General features: G+C 45.1%; 3 protein-coding genes across 3 annotated transcripts; all 3 read right to left on the reverse strand.

The window, feature by feature from the left end:
* Nucleotides 1-58: 58 nt before the first annotated feature.
* On the reverse strand, nt 59-1836 carry LY79DRAFT_697841 (major facilitator superfamily transporter; the record flags this gene model as incomplete). The annotated part of the gene is made up of 3 exons (XM_060564859.1): nt 59-1232; nt 1299-1472; nt 1535-1836. The coding sequence occupies 3 exons, from the start codon at nt 1834-1836 to the stop codon at nt 59-61; spliced, it is 1650 nt and encodes a 549-aa protein (XP_060408918.1).
* A 5324-nt stretch (nt 1837-7160) lies between these two features.
* Nucleotides 7161-7523, reverse strand: LY79DRAFT_476443 (ankyrin repeat-containing domain protein; the record flags this gene model as incomplete). Its single annotated transcript, XM_060553237.1, has 1 exon — nt 7161-7523. A coding segment is annotated over one exon (363 nt), but the record flags the coding sequence as incomplete, so codon positions are not given.
* Nucleotides 7524-10078: 2555 nt separating this feature from the next.
* Nucleotides 10079-16737, reverse strand: LY79DRAFT_641634 (beta-ketoacyl synthase domain-containing protein; the record flags this gene model as incomplete). Its single annotated transcript, XM_060562351.1, has 2 exons — nt 10079-13122; nt 13195-16737. The coding sequence occupies 2 exons, from the start codon at nt 16735-16737 to the stop codon at nt 10315-10317; spliced, it is 6351 nt and encodes a 2116-aa protein (XP_060408920.1). The 3' UTR covers nt 10079-10314.
* Nucleotides 16738-17653: the final 916 nt, after the last annotated feature.

The following is a 17653-nucleotide window of genomic DNA, read 5'->3' on the forward strand; positions in this document are numbered from 1 at the left end:
TAAACGTATAGTCTTGCTTAATATCTACTAGACATCTTCTCGGGTACGTCTTTGAGCTTTACAGGTTGACATTGAATCTTGGCGCCGTCCGCAGGTACTCCCCGTACTTGATGAAGACCAGCGTGACCGGCCACATGCCCAGCGCGATGAAACCAAGCAGGGAATTTCCCCAGCCGAGACCTATTTTATTGAAGAGCTGAAGGGCGAACAAGGGGAGGATGGCACCAAAGACCGAGCGCAAGACGGCCGAGGCGCCAATGGCCGACGCCGCATAGATGGTGAACGCGTCCACGAGATAGAGGTTGATGCTTATGCTGGCAAGGCTCACCCCTGTGCCAATGATGAGGGTCCCCAGCAGAGGCACCGCCCACTGAACGCGGTTTTGTGCCGTCCATCCGTATATAAAAAACCCAGAGGGTATCAGAAAGCCGCCAAGCATCATGATGGGGAGTCGGTGTTCCGGCTTCGGCTTGCCGTCGGCCTGTCTTGCGGAGAGCATCTTCAGGAATTTGCTTCCCGTTGCCTGTTGGATCGCAAGGGCAAGCAGCATGCCGATACCGAGCCCAATGTACACCAGACCAACAGTTGCTGGTGTGAAGCTGTATTGACCTTCGAAGACAAAAGTAAAGGTGCTAAACATGAAATAAAGCATAGCGTAGATGAAAGCATTGTACACGCTCAGCAGAAAACAAACGGGGGAGAGAATCAACAGCTTGGAAGGGCGCAGGATGGACCGGAGAAACAATTCTTTCGGGGCAACCTGTGATTCAAGTTTGGACCGCAATGTCCAGTTTCCCGTCTCGGTCTGGAGTCGCCTCGCTTTCCTCCTTAAAAGAACCCCGGCGTTTGTTTCGTGCAGAAATACAAGGCTTGAGATTGCAATGGCGGCGGAAGTGATGGTGAGGATCCAAAAAATCCAACGCCAGCCTATGTTCTCCGAAACAAACCCTCCGGCAATAGGGCCGAGCACGGGTCCCAGGATCGGTCCCAGACTCCAGATAGACATGGCTTTCCCCCGCTCCCGGATGGTTGTGAGATCGCCAATGGAGCCGCCGCCAATCGTCACAGCACCCGCCCCCACAAGTCCTGCCAGGAAGCGAAAACCGATAAGCATGTCCATATTCTTTGACAAACCGCATGCTGCTGTGAATACTACAAAGATGATGTTGCCAATGTGATATATGATTACTCTCCCATAAAGTTCGCTCAGCGGTGGCAATATAAGAGGCCCTCTGAGTCATCGGCAACATTAGCAAGAGGCTGTGTGCGTTCTACATGCGACTGGAGACGGCACGTACATGGCGAGACCGAGAACGTACACGGAAACTACAAAAGTAGCCGACGACTCGTTTTGTGTGTTGAATTCGTCGAGAATCTGAGGCACGCCGGGTGCAAGCATCGTTGAAGCAAGCGGAATGTTGAAGGTAATAATGGAGAGAAGAGTGATGTTTCCCCACTTCTTCAGCGGTGACCTTGGAAAGAAAAGAGGTCAGCAATCAGGATTCGAGAATCAGTATCCAAAGTTCAAACATGCCAGTTGAGAGGATTCTCTGGGTCGTCAGGCCCGTCCCAGTCCACAATATTTGGGTCACGGTTGTCCTCGGTCCAGACACCATTCGTTATAGGGCCAGTGGAGGGGTTATTGGTGCCACATGTCTCCTCGTGATGATCCGATACTACGTCCTGCTGGACCGTCATCTCCTTCTCGCCCTCTAGCCCTCTTTCCGGGCACCCTCGATCGTTATTCCGTTCGGGGAATGGGTATTGCTCGAGGTCGCAGCTGTCGCATTTCGGCGAGGCTGTACTGGACTTTTGGGTTTCTTCCGGAGACGACATGGTTCATGACATGTCAGCAATTTCAAAGTGATTGTTTGTTTGTGTCAGCAGGCAAACTATAAAGAGAAAGGAGACAAACGGCGATAAGAATAGTATTGGCCTTGATATAGAGCGTGGCTCAACGTGTGTTTGATAAAGAACGGTTAGCTTTACATAATTGCTAGCGGTAATGCCCCCCTGAACGTTGTTTCTCACAGTTTTCAATAGGTTTCATGTGCTTATCTTTAAGGACTATCATCAAGGTAGCAAAGTAATAAACTTTAAACTTAATGATTATGTGCAGATGTATTTGTACAAGTAACTAAGAAATAGAGTTCGTTTAAACTTACTGAGCAATTTGAATTTAACTTGTAATGCTTACAAGAAAGTTGTTACACAAAACGATACTATTAACTATAGGCAGTAACGAAAGTCTTATATCACGTTGTGACACACACCTCTAGATCGCAGAAAGTTTTGTGTGTTCTACTTACATTATTACTAGGTAGGGAACCCAATAGCCCCCCAAAAGTACACACTGCCTGCCCAAGGGCAGATACTACTGTATCCTCTGACTTACCTAGAAATCTGCTATACTACGCACTATCTGTAACCCCCTACTTCTCACTGTAACCCCTATTTTTTAGCCCCCTCCATAAGGAAGGGGTCTTTAGTTTATTAGACCTATGACCCCTAGGTATATATAGAAACAGAATTATCTAGAAAGACTATATACTAACAGTTTCACTATTTGCCTAGCTTATAAAAAGAAGAAGGCAAAAGGTAGAAGGCAAAAGGAAGAGGGGATAACAGAGTACAAGGGATACTAGTTAGAAGGAGGGAAAAGGGATGTATTTGGGTTCTGACTGACTCAGTCGTGCAAAAGTAAAAAGGGTGCGTGTTGGAACAGCAATTCACCCTGATTCGCACGCATGAGTCAGCAGCTAGAAAGTCTATATACAGTCTGTTGCGTTAGCAGCGTCCAAAACCTACTTTTTAGTCTATACGTTAGCAACACTATTATAATAACTACCCTAGTTAGGGTCACGTAGGGGGATTACTTTACTAAGTAGCTATATACTTTTAAATTATTTTATATTATATAAATACTATAGTGTAAATAGCTTTAATTAATAAGCTTATTACTATTACTATTTAATAATAGTACTAAAGAAGAAGGGAAATACTACCTCTAGTAGTATAAAGGTATTACTAGTACTACTAGCTAATAGTACTTAAGCCTATAAGGCTACCTATAAAAGATTATTATTATATATAGTTATTAAGTACCCTATAGTAGTAGTAATAAGGTTAATAATAGTTATTAAGATACTATAAAAGCTAGTAGTTACTATAGTAGTAGTAAAAAAATTAATAATAACCTTTAAAACACTAAGAAAGTTAGTAAAAGTAACTATTAATAAAGAAAAAGTTAGTAATAATAATAATAATAATAATAATAGTAATAGTAGTAAGCTTACTAATAATAATAAAGAGCCTATATAATAAGTACTTTTTATTTTTAACTTTTTTAAAATACTATTATAAACTTTATTACTATTATAGTAGTAATAAAAAGTAACTACTACTATAGCTACCTTTTTACTACTACTACTACTAACTAAAGTAATAATCTATTTTACCTTTAGCCTTTAGTTTAATAGTATTATAGTACTATAAGTCTAGCCTTTTTAAATAGTATAGTAGTTAATAAGTTAAGTATTAGTAAGTATAATAATTAGGTTAAAGTAAAAGAAGTAAATCTTAAAAAAGATAAAAGAGTACCTTTAAAGGTAACTTAGTAGGTAATACTTACTATTAAAGTTATAAATAACTATTAAGTTTAGTAAAAAAAGGAAAACTATAAAGGTAAAGAATAATATTTACTATAGTAATAACTTTAGTAAAGTAAGTAGTAAGTAGCTAGCTTTACTATAGACTAAACTTAGCTTTTAACTAAGTAACCTAGGCTACTAGACTTAAGATATTTTCTTTAGTATAAAGCTTATATACTTTACTAGTTTATCTATATTAGTATTTAGTATACTATAATTAGTTATAAAGTTAATAAGTAAGTAACCTAACTATTATAAGCACTTTAACTATAGTAAGTACTTTAACTATAGTAAGTATTCTAACTATAGTAAGTAACTTAACTATAGTAAGTAACTTAACTATAGTAGCTAGTTATTATATATAAAATTAATAAAAAAAATAGTAATAAGTTTAATAAAGGATAAAATTAACTAAGAAAAGGATATAAAAAAGGACCTATAGTAAGATTTAATAAAGTATTATTAGTGTATAAATTAAGTAAGTTACTATAATAGTAATAAGGTAAGTAATAATACTAACTAGTATTTAGTTATTAATAAAGTTTACTATAAGTTACTTACTAGTAACCTTAAAGGTTAATAAGATATAATACTTTACTATAAGGTAACTTTAAAAACCTTACTACTAGGCCTAGTAGTTATAGTTACTTAGTAGTAAGTAAAAAATAAAATACTTATATAAGGTAAAATTATAGGTAATTTACTCTCTATAGTAGTAATTAAAGGAGGTAAAAATCCTACTAGTAGACCTTTACTACTTACTATAAATAACTCTACTAGTAATATAGTAGTTAATTTATTCTTTAGTAGTAAAAAAGTTAACCTATATACTTAGTAGTAGTATTAACTACTTTTTTACTAGTAGCTATCTCTAATTTAACTTTATTATTATTTACTTATTACTTTATTAGTTACTTTATTACTAGTACTATAAACTCCTTATATAGTAAGAGAGGTTAAAGTGCTATTATTATTACCCTTATAACCTAGAGAGCAGTTACCTATAGTATAGTTACTAAAGTTAAGAGATTTTACTAGCTAGTTTCTTAAAGTTAAAAGGTAATAATAAGGCTATAAAGGTAGTACTAATATAGCCTTTTAGTAATTATAAAGCTTATTATTAAGTCTAGTAGTTATTTAGTGTATACTAAAAGAGTAATATAAAGAAAAAAGTATACCTATATCTCTTATTAATACTATATAAAGGTTTATTAAGACTTTTTTACTTACTTAATAGTATTATAAGTATAGTAAATATAACTTTACTAGCTTTAACTAAAGGTATAAATTACTATATATTACTAATAAAGTTAATAAAGTTAATAATATTAATAAGCTTTCTTTTATAAATACTATAACTAATAAGGTAATAGGTAACCTTAAGAGAGAGAGATTTAGTTAGTTAAATTAAATCTAGTAGTTATAACTATACTAACCTCTATATAGTAAATACTCTCTTTATATCTTTACCTCTATAATTAGACTATTTATTATTACCTATTATTTATATAAGTTAACGCCTTCTTAACTTTATAATATATAATAAGCTTAATAGTAATAACTTTAGTCTTAATAAGTTATATAGTAATAAAGCTAGTAACTTAATATAAGTAGTTAATAATAAGTTATTAATAGATTTATATAAAGGTAGTAAAAGGTAATATAATAAGGCTAGTAGTAAAAGTAAATAAGTAGTTACTATAGTTAGATTTCTTTACTATCTATTAATAGTTATTTTTTTTTATTACTACTTTAATAATAGTACTTTCTTTACTAGTTATAGTAGTAACTTTAACCTTACTACTATTATTAAATTCTTCTTTATTAATTAATATATTATTAAATAACCCTTGTGTACTATTAAAGTTAATAAATAAGTAATAAAAATACCCTTTTATTTACTTTATCTTCTAACTAACCTCTACTATATAGTTATAAAGTAGCTCTTTAAATTCTTATAAATCCTTTTTATCTTTATTTTATACTAGGTACTACTTATAAAGAAGCTTTTTAAGGTTACTAAATACCTTCTTAATAAGGTTAAAGTTAAGTAAGTATAGTAGTAAATATAATAGTTATACACTAGCTAAATTATATACCTCTTAAATATTTTATTAGTAATAAAAGCTAGTGTTATCTATAATAATAACTAACTTTACTATAAAAAAAGTACTACACTTAGGTAAAACTTTCTTTTTTATTTACACTATAAACCTATTACTATTTATTAAGCCTAGGTATATTAATATATTAAATATACTATCTATAGTAAAAGTAAAAAGTATTTAGTATTACTACTTATATTTAAGCTTATCCTTTTAATAAAGTACTAGACCTTTTAGTGCTTAGCTTATTCTCTATACACCTATATATTTATTAACACTTAACTTATTAATAAATACTAATTACTCTAGGTAGTACTTATAAATAGTATATATTTAGCTATACTATAATACCTTATCCTTTTAAGTAGTAATAATATAAATTAACTTTAAAGTCTAACTAGCCTTATAAAGTTACTAACTAATCCTTAACTTATATACTTCTATATTAAATTATTTATAAAAGAAATCTTATATTTTTTTAAGAGTAAAGTTATTATAGTAAATAAAGAGCTTTAATAACTTATATAGTTACTATACTTTTAACTTTATATAGCTTTACTAACTAAAAGAATAAACTACTATATAGCTAGTTACTTTATAATAATAATACTATTACTAGACTATATAAGTACTATAACTTATTTATATAGTAATTTCTTTATTAGTTTTCTTAAATAATTTTAGTATTTATACTATCTTCTTTTACTTATCCTTATTTAACTTTAGTACTATTATATTTATTTAAGGGTATATTTATTTAATAATAATAGTAAAGAATAATAAAAGAGAGGTTATTATAAACTTTATAGACTTTACTCCTTTATATAAATATATAGTTAGTGTCTAAGACTACTCTTATAGCTTTAGTAACTTAGTTACCTAGTAGGCTAGCTATTATATATAAAAAAAAGGTTATTACTAATAAGTAGCCTTTATATAGGTCTAAATACCTTTATTATTATTATTATTATATGTCTTTAAATTATAACTATTAAATGTTACTAAAATATAGATTTTGTATTTTGCTGCCTAAAAAACCTAAATTTGTATAGGTGCTATATTTATGTAGTGTAAGCGTATAGACTAAAAAATAGGTTTTAGACGTTGCTAATGCAATGGACTATAACTAGCTACTTTTAGCTAGCTAGACTTTGAGATATAACTACGTTTTGTTAATACATTAACCTATCTATAGTCTTTCTTGTATTACTTACCTTTTAACTATAACATCTAGGACAAGGAAAACTATAAAGTTATTAGTTTAGAGAGTTATAGATGCTTTATTAATAATAACTAAACTTATATTGTGGTTTTTATGAATCTAAGTAGCTACTTAATGGTTTCTTCTTAATCTAGTATAACCAGTTTACATACTAATTTAGAACAGATACATTCTGCTCATCTCCTTTATAACATTAACATTGTTTCCTCGGACTTTCTTCGTCAAGTCACCTCCGTACGCTATGAGTAATGTTACGGCTTCAACATAACCTATCTGTATAGCAATGTGAAGCGGCGTCCAACCCAGCGCGTTTTCTGCATTAGCATCGGCACGACAACTTAGCAGACATGCCACGACATCCGTCTTCCGGCTTACCACAGCAACATGTAGCGCTGTATTCCCACCACTATCACGCTCATCAACAACTAGTTCCCCACTAGCGAGCAGGGTACTAATTATAGTATCATGGCCGGCGGCAGCCGCAATGTGAATGGCAGTCCGGAAGGCCTCTGGCCCGTCTTCCCTGGATTTCTGGTTGCAATTTTCCTCTATCTTGCTATCGCCCTTTTCCGACGTAGTCTCGCCGAGATACGTTATAGACGTAGGCGTTGGAGCCTGGGTCCCATGGCACGTGCCAGAGGAAGGAGGCGGCTGTTGAGCGCTCATGTCATTGAAAGAAAAGGACTTCTTCCCCGCTTGGCTCCATTCCAAGCTTATGAGCGGTGAGAAGCGAGCGGCATTACTGAATTGCTGTAACTCGTCAGACAGTTCGGTTTCCTGAGAGCCATTGTAAACAACTGCTCTACTTGCTGAAGGGACCCGACATTTGAGCCTACTGACATGGTATTCAGTGTCATGAAATATGCTTTTTTCAAAATCAAAAGGGTTACACAACCCTTGCGACTCATCATCAGTGTAATTAGGTGACAGGGGAACCTCAAGATCTCTTGTGCTGGCAACAGATCTGTCAGCATTGTCCAGCTCTCTACTTAATGATCATAGATATTACAATCCGAAAAAGCCTTACTTTAACGCAGTCTCGGTTGAAGATACCAGTTGGCTTTGGGAATCCCTCAACGTTGATAGATTTGAATCAAGGTAGTTTTGCAGCGGGGTGAACATCTGGTGGCCTTCATCTTCAAAGCTTTCTCGTCTGCAGGAACTCCTGATCGATAGACAGTTGGACTCTTTCTCGGCCTGTCGCGCTAGGACTTCGTGCTGAATTTTCAGCTCTATGATACAAAATCATCTTAGTCACTAGTGTACAACTGATATCGAGGAGATAACCTTACTGTTTCGCGCCGAATGTTTGCCTTGTGCGGTTACTGTATGAGCAGACAATCCAGCAACTGCTGATGGGAGGACTTACTGCGATACCTGCGTTGTGCTTCTCTGTTCTGGATTCTTCGACGCTCGGCGGCGTCCATGGATAACGATTGTGGGCGCGAGTTGGATACCATGGCTTGATTCGCGGCTGTTAATATAAACCGGCTGATAACATCTATTTCGCTTTTTGTAATGAGAAATGTGGAACTATAATTATATTGACTACAACTACACTTGAATACTATCGCACCACGGTGCCCCAGTTACCCAACATGCTAAGAAACTAGCACTTCAACCACTCAGCGGAGTGTGTTTCGCTGAAGTTTAGACAGTTAACCTGAACTCAAACCGGCAGTTTCACCACAAGTACTAAACTTTATGTGAGTGGGACGTCTTAGTGCTGCAGTATAAAAGCTAAAACCCCGAGGTTAACATACACTGTACAGAATCAAGCCGCTCAGATGGGGTACAATTGACGATTGATTGAAGTTGATCTCGATAATTGATGTTTGATTGATGTGTTGATGTTGATGTTGATGTTGCAAAGCACAGTAGAAAATGTGCCCACCCAAAGACACCGGATGTAGACGATCCACGGTGACACTGGATATAGACGATCAACAGGCTTTTCGAATTGAATCAAAACGGACTAATTAATGAATGAGATGATCTCGATCTCGGCGAGGGAGCCAGAATCATAGGCCGCTCAGCTCGGGCAACAAATTGAGATCAAAAGCGAGGACGTATTTCTGAAACTAAACTAGCAAAATTGGCAGTGGCCGATTTCTGATTTTCAAGGCGGGTGTATGTGCATGGTGTTTTTGATCAGAGTTTCCCCATCTGGGCGATTATGTTCACCACCACCACATGTAGATCTGACGTTCTGAGCTCAATCGACAGGTTCTTCTATATATATATAAAAAAAGAGAACTGAATGAGTCAGCAACTGGCCATATTTGGGTGTGGGGGCCTAGTCAACGTTCATAAAGACCATGTTCGTTATAAAGCTGTGGGCAACATGTGGCCTTGGATGTTGGATGCATGCGCCATGGGATTTTACAGTTTTGGGTGGTTCCCAGATATGTGACATACATGCATAGCAAGTCGCGCATCACAGCGAGTCGCTTACTTCCTTATTACATTAAGAACACCCCTTTTTTAACTATTTATTAAAAGACAAGTATATGACTAAAAAAGGTAGAGCTATTATTATTATATAAGAATAAGAGTTAGATTTAAAAAGAATACTATAGAAAGTCTTGTTCTACCTTAACCTTGGTTTTGTCTTATTATTCCTACTAATAAGGGTTAGGGTTAAATAAAGATTTCTTAAGTATTTTTCCTCCCTTTTTAACCCTTATTAGCATCTATACAAAACGTTATATCTATTTTGGATAAGATTTAGATTCCTTAAGCATAGTTAAAAAGGTACTCTTTGAGGTATAATAAGGAAGTACGCGACTCGCTATAATGCGCGACTCGCTATAATGCGCGACTCGCTATGATGCGCGACTCGCTATGCATGTACGTTATCGGTATAGATTTTACCCATTGTCGGTCCAATGGATTGTTAGGTCTGTGTCAGTTGCAGGCGCATCATCAACAACCATCCAAGAGGTAGAGAAACGTTACTGTGACTTGTTAGACTATGACGTTACTTTATACTTTAACTATATTCTATCATAGGCTTAGGGAGACAACGGGACAGGAGACCTGTCTTACTATTAGCTTAGCGCAAGATAAGGGTTTAAGTCTATTTGAGTAGTTGTACTTGTTGTCAAACTATTGAGTTGAAAGTTACATTCAACCTAATTTTCCAGTCTCTCGCTCTTTCTGGTAGCTGGTCTACGTAAGTCAATGACTCTCTTTGTAGCTCAACTATCTTGGAGAACTATTCCCTTGCGATTCGGGACAGAGCTGCCGACCAACTCAGCCGGGGCCCAAAATTACTTTATCCTACAACCTAAGAGCCGAGCCATGACTCGACTTCATGACAAGTATGCTGTGACAATCATGATAATACCTCTGTTTCTTGGAAGAAACTCAATGCCTTGTCGATATGCTCTCCCAGCAACGGTGCGTAGCTCGGCGTCGGTATCTGCAGGTGGTCCGCGTTGATCGACATGCACATGAGACGTTGACTGCCCACAAACTTGTCCCAACCATTGGGGCCCAGGTCACCTCGCGTCTTGTGCGGCAATCCCCACATGACAGCGCCCAGGGCCGGGTCTTGCATGAATCCCGGGTACGCGGTGGTCGTTATCCGGCGTTGCTCCTGCAGCTTGTTGAAGCGGGCGCTGTGCGTGCAGCGATCGATCATGCCCTTCTCCGCCCAGATGAGCACCGTTCGCCACGCGGGCGGCTCCTCCGACTTGTCCAGCAGCGGCGGGTTATAGGCTGCGACGGAGGCAAACAGGGCCTGCAAGTGCAGGCGGGTGTTATCGGTGCCCTGCCAGACGCCGCTGTCGTCCTGGCCCGAGATGGCTTCGAACATGGCCAAGCCGATCTCGCCGTCGTCGGGCACGTGGGAAAGGCGGGGAGCACACATGTCGATGAGCAAGAGGCCGCCGACGCTGTGGCCCGCGCTGGACAGCTGACGACAGACCTCGTACGCCATCAGCGCCCCGCCGGAGAATCCTCCGATCCAGAAAGGCGTGCCCTCGCGCTGCTTCTTGATCAACGCCTCGACAATAAGCTTCGCCGCGCCTGGGATGCCCACTTCGGGAGTCAATCGGGCTGGGCAGTGCAGATACGGCGAGTCGATACCGTACATGGCCACTCCCGTTTTGATATTCACCGGAAGGTGAAGGTAGGTGGCGATGGTGCCGGTGCCGTCAGCAATCATGTACAAGGGCGGCAGAGGCTCTGTCTTGTCTGAGCTCCTGGAACGAGCTGCTCCTTTGAGAAGTGTGATTTTGACGCCGGGCTCCGGGGTCGAGTCGTGAGTTTTTTCGGGGGACACCCGAGCTTTTGGGGCTAGCTCCAGCTCCTTTCCCACCCCGATTTCGACTGTCGACGCGGTCGGCGTTCCACTTGAAGTCTTTTCTGTTGTTTCGTCGACGTCGGAGAAGCTGGATGACGATCCCCCGGAAGGGGTGTGGTCGACCCAAATAATACTCTTTCCAGACTGCTCCGACTGTGAGCTGCTCGAGGGCGTTGTTGCGGGCTGCGGGATGTCAAATTCGCTCCGCAGACCACCGATGGTAACATGCTTAGCCAATGACGACGGCGAGAGCTCATAGCCAGAGGCTTCGGTGACCTTGGATGCGATTTCAATAGACATTATGGAGTCGATGCCAATGTCGGTCAGGGCCGTATCGTCAGTCAGCTCAGCAAGCGTAAGCTTCGTCTCGGCGACGATGGTCTGCATGATGGCATCGAACACTCCCGCGTTATCGAACGACTGGTTCTCCTCTTGCAGCTCGATACCGTGACTCGACGACGTCTCTATCGCCGTCGCCCTTTCCTCCTCCTTCCCCTTGGCTGCAGCCGCTGGTCGCTTCACGTTTGGATTGCTTACGGCGGCAAGCCGCGGAGCATTCGCCACGCCCCCGAGAGCCTTTTGCAGCGCCTCGCGGCCAATGATGTGAAAGTTAAGACCCAAGCATTGCGCAACGAGCCTGCCACTCGATTCAAACACGTAAACATCGCAAACCTTGTTCCCCTTGTCCTCCCGTCTGACACGGACGTAGTTCCAGTACGTCTCGCCGGCCTTGAAGGGCACAGTCTGCTCGAAGCTGACGAAGCCGCTGTTGATGAAGCACGAGTCGGCGGCCATCACTAGGTTCTTCGGGTTTGCGTTTACGGCGAAGCCGGCAAGGTTGGTGACGCTCTCGCCCCAGTACGGCGACGCCAAGAAACGGCTGTTTGTAGGGTGGTCCCGGAGCACGATCTCTGCTGCAGCCTCTGAGAAGTCGTCTGAGACAAACGCTTCCTTGACAGTCTTGAACTCGGAGCTGTACTGGACGGTCTGCGCAAAAAGGGCGTAGTAGATGTCGGGCTGGAACCTGTGGCCGCGACCTTGTCGGGCGGACTGAACGATTTCATCCATCCTGGCCTTGATGAAATATGAAGTTGAATCCCAAGAAGCCTGCAGACCCTCGGGATCGGGGCAGACGGCCAGCGTGCAGCTCCCGAGCTCGTACATGGGACCTCTATGCGCCGGGGACGCTTTCCACGAGACGCGGATGTCTCTGCTCGTCTTATCCAGCGTCACCGTCGTGAGCAGCTCGCCGTCGGTGCCGACGAGCTTTTTGGTCAGCGGGAGTTTCAGTTGGGGGTTGCGCAGAGACAACTTGGCGACGCTGGCGTCCGAACTTCTGCCGGCGCCTTTGAGCGCGTACGCGGCCGCCGCCAAGCCAGACTCGCAGAACGCGCTCCCGGGGAGGATTGGCAGACTTTGCATCTGGTGGCCGTCGATGATGGCGCTGAGGCCCGGGTCTGCGAGGGAAGCGCCCAGCGTCACCGAGACCGTTCCCGAAGACGACGATTCTCGGACGACGTACTGCGCAAGCGTTGAGATAGTCTGCGCACGCTTGGCGGTGTCCATACCTCTGCGTGCTCCCGGCGCCTCTCGGGCGCCGTCCGCGGCCGCGGAAAACGTGACCCAGTAGTCCTTTGTGTCCCAGGCGTACGTGGGCACCTTCAGCAGCGCGAGGTGTCCCTCGTAAGGCCGGTGGAGCGCGAGCCAGTCAACGGGGACACCCACTAGATATGCTGCCGCCATGCACCTGGAGACGGAAGTCCAATTGGTGCAGTCCTCGCGTGCGTTACTATCCAACGACGACACGACCATGTTCGCCAGCGGGTCGAGCGTCGTCTTGATAAAGGACGCGCAAGTCTGGCCGGGGCCGAGCTCCATCCAGAACGGGTCCGTGAGCTTTTCCTTTACGGCGTTCAGGCCCCCGACAAAGTTGACTGGCTTGCGGGTATGGCCAGCGAGATAATGGGCGTTGAAGGTGCCCTCGGTGTCGATGATGGACTCGAGCAGCGTAGACGCCACGGGGATTCTCGGTGCCAGAAACGTGACGCCCTCGGCGATGATCTTGTAGTCGGCCAGGATGGGGTCCATCTGGAAGGAATGAAAGCCGTAGGGCACTCGGAGAAGGGTGCACCGAGCCGACGCCGCCAAATCTGCATGCAGCTTCAGGATGTCGTCTCTGCTGCCGCTGATGACGGTTGCCGACGTGCTGTTGACACATGATATACCGCACGTCGAATACTGCGGGTGCGAGGCCAAGAAGCCCCTGACCTCGGCAGCGGGCATAGCCACGGAAAGCATGGCAAACGCGTCGGGATCGCATCGTTCGAGGACGAGGGCAGCCCTCTGGCCGACAAGGTAGATGGTGTCCGCCAGCGAGAGGACGCCAGCGACATGCATAGCAGAATACTCGCCCAGGGAATGTCCCATGACCGTCGCTGGTTGCACCCCGACCGACTTCCAAAACGCGGCGAGGCCAATCTCCAGGGCCACCACGGCTAAGTTGGTCTGGACGATCGTCTTGGAAGCCATGTCCACCTCGCCATCGGCGATGATATCGACAAACGGTGGCAGGTTGTGCTGCTCTCCCGTCCTCGCGCAGAGATCGACAGATTCACGGAACGCGGGACTCGTCCGGTACAGCTCGCGACCCATCCCGGCATAGTGAGAGCCCTGGCCAGTGAAAACGAAGACGATGGGCGGGGCCAGAGACGGAACGACCGCCGACGAAGAATACTGGCTCGCAATGTCGCGCTCGAGCTTGGAGGTGATGTCTTTGGTGGTTGACGCCGTACAGGCGAACCGGTGCGAATGGTGCATCCTCCTGGCAGTGGTTGTGTAGGCCACGCTGTCGACTTTGGCCTCCGGGTTGGCACGCAACCAGGCGACCAGCCGGCGCTTGTTTTCCAGCAGAGCCGCGGGGGTTCGGGCAGAGAGGGCGACGACGTGGCAGGATCGCGGGTCTCGGGCCACGCATGACGACGGCTTGGCTTCAGCGGTAGACTTGCCCATGTACTCTTCAAGCAGCATGCAGGCGTTGCCCCCCGCAGCGTCAAAGTTGTTAAGCAAGATGCGCCTCGGCACGTCAGCCCGGCGCCTCCCGAACTCCTTGGGCTCCGAGGGTATCTCAATGTTCAACTCCGAGAGCGCCGGGAACTTTGGATTCAGGGCGTGCGGGAAGCCCTGCTGGGGAGGAACCGTATTCGTCTCGAACATCTTGATGCATTTCATCAGCGAAGCCATGCCGGCAGCACCTTCGCCGTGGCCCAAGTTGGCCTTCACACTCCCCACGGGGATCGGCCCGCGGTTCCGGGCCGTGTGCTTGAGGAGGCTGCCCACAGCGCTCAGCTCGACCGGGTCGCCGACCGGGGTGCCCGTCCCGTGCATTTCCACGTACGAGATGTCGTCGGCAGAGACACCGGCGTTGCGGAGTACGGTGCGGAACAGGCGCCGCTGGGTTCTCTCGTCCGGGGTCGTAATGGACGGCGCATTACCCGAGTGATTCCGCCCAGATGCCGCAATCACGGCGAGGATCTCGTCGTTGTCAGCCTCGGCGTCCTCGAGGCGCTTCAGCACAACGCATCCGACAAAATCGCCACGGCAGTACCCGTCAGCGTCGTCGCGGAACGGCTTGCAGTTACCCGTGTTCGAGAGGACTCCGGATTTGCTTAAAGCCGCAAACGAGTGCGGGTAGTTGAGGATGTTGCTGGCGCCGGCGACGGCCATGTCGATATCTCCCGCCCGGAGGCTCATGCAGGCGAGGTGGATGGCGGACGTCGTAGATGCGCAGGCCGAGTCGAGGGCGTACGTGGGACCCTCCCAGTTGAACTGCCAGGCGACGCGGCCCGGCCCAAACGCTCGCTGGACGCCGGGCAGCGTGTAGGCGTCGCAGCCGAGGGTCGGGTGCGACTGGTCGTGCCAGTCGTCGGTGACCTGGCCGTAGAAAGTGCCGATCCGGGTAGGGTCCGTCGCCTTGGTCCTCCCGTCCGAGTAGCCGGCCATCTCGAGGGCCTCATAGGTGCTCATCAGGAACTGCCGGTGGCTCGGATCCATGAGCATCGCCTCGCGGGGTGAGATGCGGAAGAACCGGGAGTCGAACCGGCCAGGATTGCGCATGAAACATCCGTATTTGGTCGTCATGGTGCACCCCCCCTCGTCTCCGTGATTGTGGTAGCCGTCCGCGCAGTAGAACTCGTCCAGGTCAAACCGGTCTGGAGGCACCTCGGTGCAAGTGTCGGTCTTGGTCATGATGACTTGCCAGAACTCGTCAATGTTGTCGCACATTGGACCCCGTCCCGACACGCCCACAATAGCGACCCGACCAGCGGGGGCGGATAATTGCTGCTCTGGCCTGGCCCTGGACAGGGTGTTGGCGGTTTCTACCAACACCTCTCTACCTGTCTTCTCCAGAGCGGCCACCAGGTACGGAGTGTGACTTGTAGCTCCCATCTCGATGACCCTGACCGAGTCGAGGGCGCCAAGAGCAGAAGCGTTCATCCGGGCAACGGCTTTGGGAATGTCGAGACCGCGGGACAAAACCTGCGAGCAGACGGCCCTGAGCATGTCTCCCCAGCTCGCATATGTGGCGCCGGGCTCGTCCATGCCCCATAGCTGAGAGCACGTGGCCCGTATCGACTTGTTCAGGAGCTGTCCGTTGTCTCCGACAATGAAGTCGATGTCCTCCTTGGTGAGGTCGATGGTGTGTTGGAGCGCGCGGATCTTGAGCGGATTCTTCGACGCCTGCTTCAAGGCGCGGCAGTCCCTCATGATCTGTTGTAGAACTGACGGCGGCCCGATGACGGTGCTCCAACCCGCCCCGGTCACACCGGGCTTCGCTCTTTTCAGGGGAGGAATACCGACGCTTTGCTGGAACTGCTCCAACGTCTCGCTGAGCTCGTCCAGGGAGAGGCCGAGGACGGCCCAGCCCCAGATGCCCGACTGGTCCTCTATCGACCTGGACTTCACCGAAGTGAACTTGCACAGCCTCACCAGGAGCCGGGCTATCTCGAGCAGCGCCGCGCAGAGCGCTTCAAAGTCGTCCGACGCAGCCAATGCTGACATGGTAAACAGGCCGCCAGAAATGCCGAGCAATTGCGTATCACTGCCATTGCAGAGTATGCTCGCGTCTCGCCTCACCCATCTCAGGAGGCTACTGGCTCGGGCAGTGTGAAGCAGCAGGCAGTGTGCCATGCCTAATTCATCTGTCGTGTGCCGATACCGTTCGCCAAGCTCTTGCAAGCTTGAAAATGTACCCAGGCTCTCCTGCAACACCGGATCGAGCCTCGCGGCCCTCGTCTCTTCCTTGACCGCCATCGTCAGGTCGCATAAGAATGTCTTCAACCATGGGGCCGAGTTGGCCACCGCGTACGCCTGATCGACATCTTCGACCCATGAGTCTGTCTGGTCTCCGAATAGGAGGACCGACTTGGTTCGCTTATCAGCCCAAGTAGTCATGTTGGGCTTGAAATATCTCTAATTTATGACGGTGCACAGCAAAATGTGCAGTGAGATGGTTGATTTTTGGAACACGCACAAGTGTTAGCGACAGAGCAGGTGCATGTCACAAGAGAATCCTAATAGATGCCACGATAATTGATAAGGTTGTAAATAGGAAGAGTTCTAGTTTAAAGGCTGGGATTCACCGAGCTTTATTAGTCTACTCACGCGCGTAATTGTGTAGTAAGCTGACTTCTTGAACTTCTACAGTGGTGTTACCATATAATCATAGACAAGTAATACCAGGCTCATCCTCAATATCATGATTCTAGATTGTACAGAGTGTACAGTGGAGTCGTGTCTAGTATCTTCTGAGTCACATTAATTAAAGTTGGCCTCCGATTATTGTTGTTCCTAATGCGATAGTTGTCCGGCTATACATGCATAACCCTAGTTTGACACAGCATAGACCAGTAAGTGTCATTCTCACCAAACTCCTTTCGTCCCCTTTCCTATAGCCGTGTAGAACAATCCTTAATCACAAGTTAACTACTTGCAACTCTTAGCCGGCCGCATTCCAGTATACTACCGATGCCTTTTGATGCTTGCCCCCCACCCCCGGATAACCCTAATCAGGACGGAGGATATATTTGCTTTGTAGCTGCAGGCTCGTACTCTGCATAAGGCAATATTATAAGGGTAAGCAAGTCGCCCCCTCCCATAAGCTAGTAGCTCGTTAAATGACTTGACATGGAGTAAGCTTTGACTCTTTAACTGATAAGCAGCACGTGCAATAGTTGGTCTACTGCAATGGTAGAAACTTTCAAATAAAGTTATCATGCTGTCCCTAATACCAATGGGAACATGGATAATATAGTTGTAAGGTGTAAGGCTTATGCAATAGAGAGTTATGCTCTGAAACAGAGCTAATCGT

The sequence above is a fragment of the Colletotrichum navitas genome (assembly GCF_030913465.1).
Source record: "Colletotrichum navitas strain CBS 125086 chromosome Unknown LY79scaffold_95, whole genome shotgun sequence".
NCBI classification, from domain to species: domain Eukaryota; kingdom Fungi; phylum Ascomycota; class Sordariomycetes; order Glomerellales; family Glomerellaceae; genus Colletotrichum; species Colletotrichum navitas.